The 1,108-nt window shown below is 59.0% G+C and overlaps 1 protein-coding gene across 1 annotated transcript in view; it reads right to left on the bottom strand.

Annotated features, from left to right (window-relative positions):
* EMH_0014990 (uncharacterized protein) overlaps nucleotides 1-1,108 on the bottom strand; it is a gene marked incomplete at both ends in the record, with an annotated part of 9,481 nt that overhangs the window by 5,881 nt on the left and 2,492 nt on the right. The window contains 1 exon segment of the mRNA XM_013500285.1: nucleotides 3-1,108. Within this exon segment, the coding sequence (XP_013355739.1) occupies nucleotides 3-1,108 (1,106 nt within the window).

The following is a 1,108-nucleotide window of genomic DNA, read 5'->3' as shown; positions in this document are numbered from 1 at the left end:
CATCATCATACCCCCTGCTGCTGTTGCTGCTGGTGCTGGTGCTCCTGCTGCTGTTGTTGCTGCTGCTGCTCCTGCTGTTGGTGCTGCTGCTGCTGCTGTTGGTGCTGCTGCTGCTGCTGCATCTGCAGCAGCTTGAGAGAAGAAGCGGCAGCACATAGACAGCTGATCTGCCGTCAGGTTGCTGCTGTGCTGCAGCTGCTGCAGCAGCAGCAGCGCAGCAAGAGGGAATAGCCGCTGCCCGATTGCTGCTGTTGCTGCTGCTGCTGCTGCTGTTTCTGCTGCTGCTGCTGTTGGTGTTCCTGCTGCTGCTGCTGCTGCTGCTGCTTCTGTTGCTGCTGTGAATCTGCTGCGGCAAAATTTGCTGCTGCTGCTGGCGATCTGAAGCGCAGACACAAACTCGTGATAGCCATCCCTGCTGCTGCTGCTGCTGCTGCTGCTGCTGCTGCTGTTGCTGTTGCTGCTGCTGCTGCTGCTGCTGCTGCTGCTGCTGACAGTAAGCAGCAGGGCTGCGTGATCCGCAGCAAGCAGCAGCAGCCGTTCGAGCGGCTGTTGCACTTTGTTCGCTGCTGCTGCATTTGCTGCAGCAGCAGCTGCTGCAGCATCTGCTGCTGCTGCTGTTGCTGCTGCTGCTGCTGCTGTATCTGCTGCAGCAGCAAATAGACCGCTGCAGGCTATGCGCTGCAGAAACGTTGATATAACCAAAGTTGGTACATCCCGCAGCTGCTGCTGCTGCTGCTGTTGCTGCTGCTGCTGCTGCTGCTGCTGCTGTTGCTGCTGCAGCAGCAGCAGCTGGGTGTTTGCTGCATCGACTTGCTGCTGCTGCAGCAGCAGCAAAACAGCAGAAATGCCGGCGATGTCTCGGCAGCTAGACAGACACTGCGTAAACACAAAATCATTACTAGCAGCAGCAGCAGCAGCAGCAGCAGCAGCAGCAGGAGGTGCAGCAGCAGCGGCAGCAGCGCGAGCAGCAGAAGTACCTGCAGCAGCAGCATCTGCTGCAGCAGTAGCAGCAGCATCAACAGGCGCAGCAGCAGCACCATTCACTGCAGCAGCAGCAGCAGCAGCAGTAGTAGCAGCACCAACCGCTGCAGCAGGTGCAGCAGCAGCA

Source organism: Eimeria mitis, genomic scaffold (assembly GCF_000499745.2).
Source record: "Eimeria mitis Houghton genomic scaffold, Emh_scaff523, whole genome shotgun sequence".
NCBI classification, from domain to species: Eukaryota; Apicomplexa; class Conoidasida; order Eucoccidiorida; family Eimeriidae; genus Eimeria; species Eimeria mitis.
This window is presented reverse-complemented; position numbering and strand designations above follow the sequence as displayed.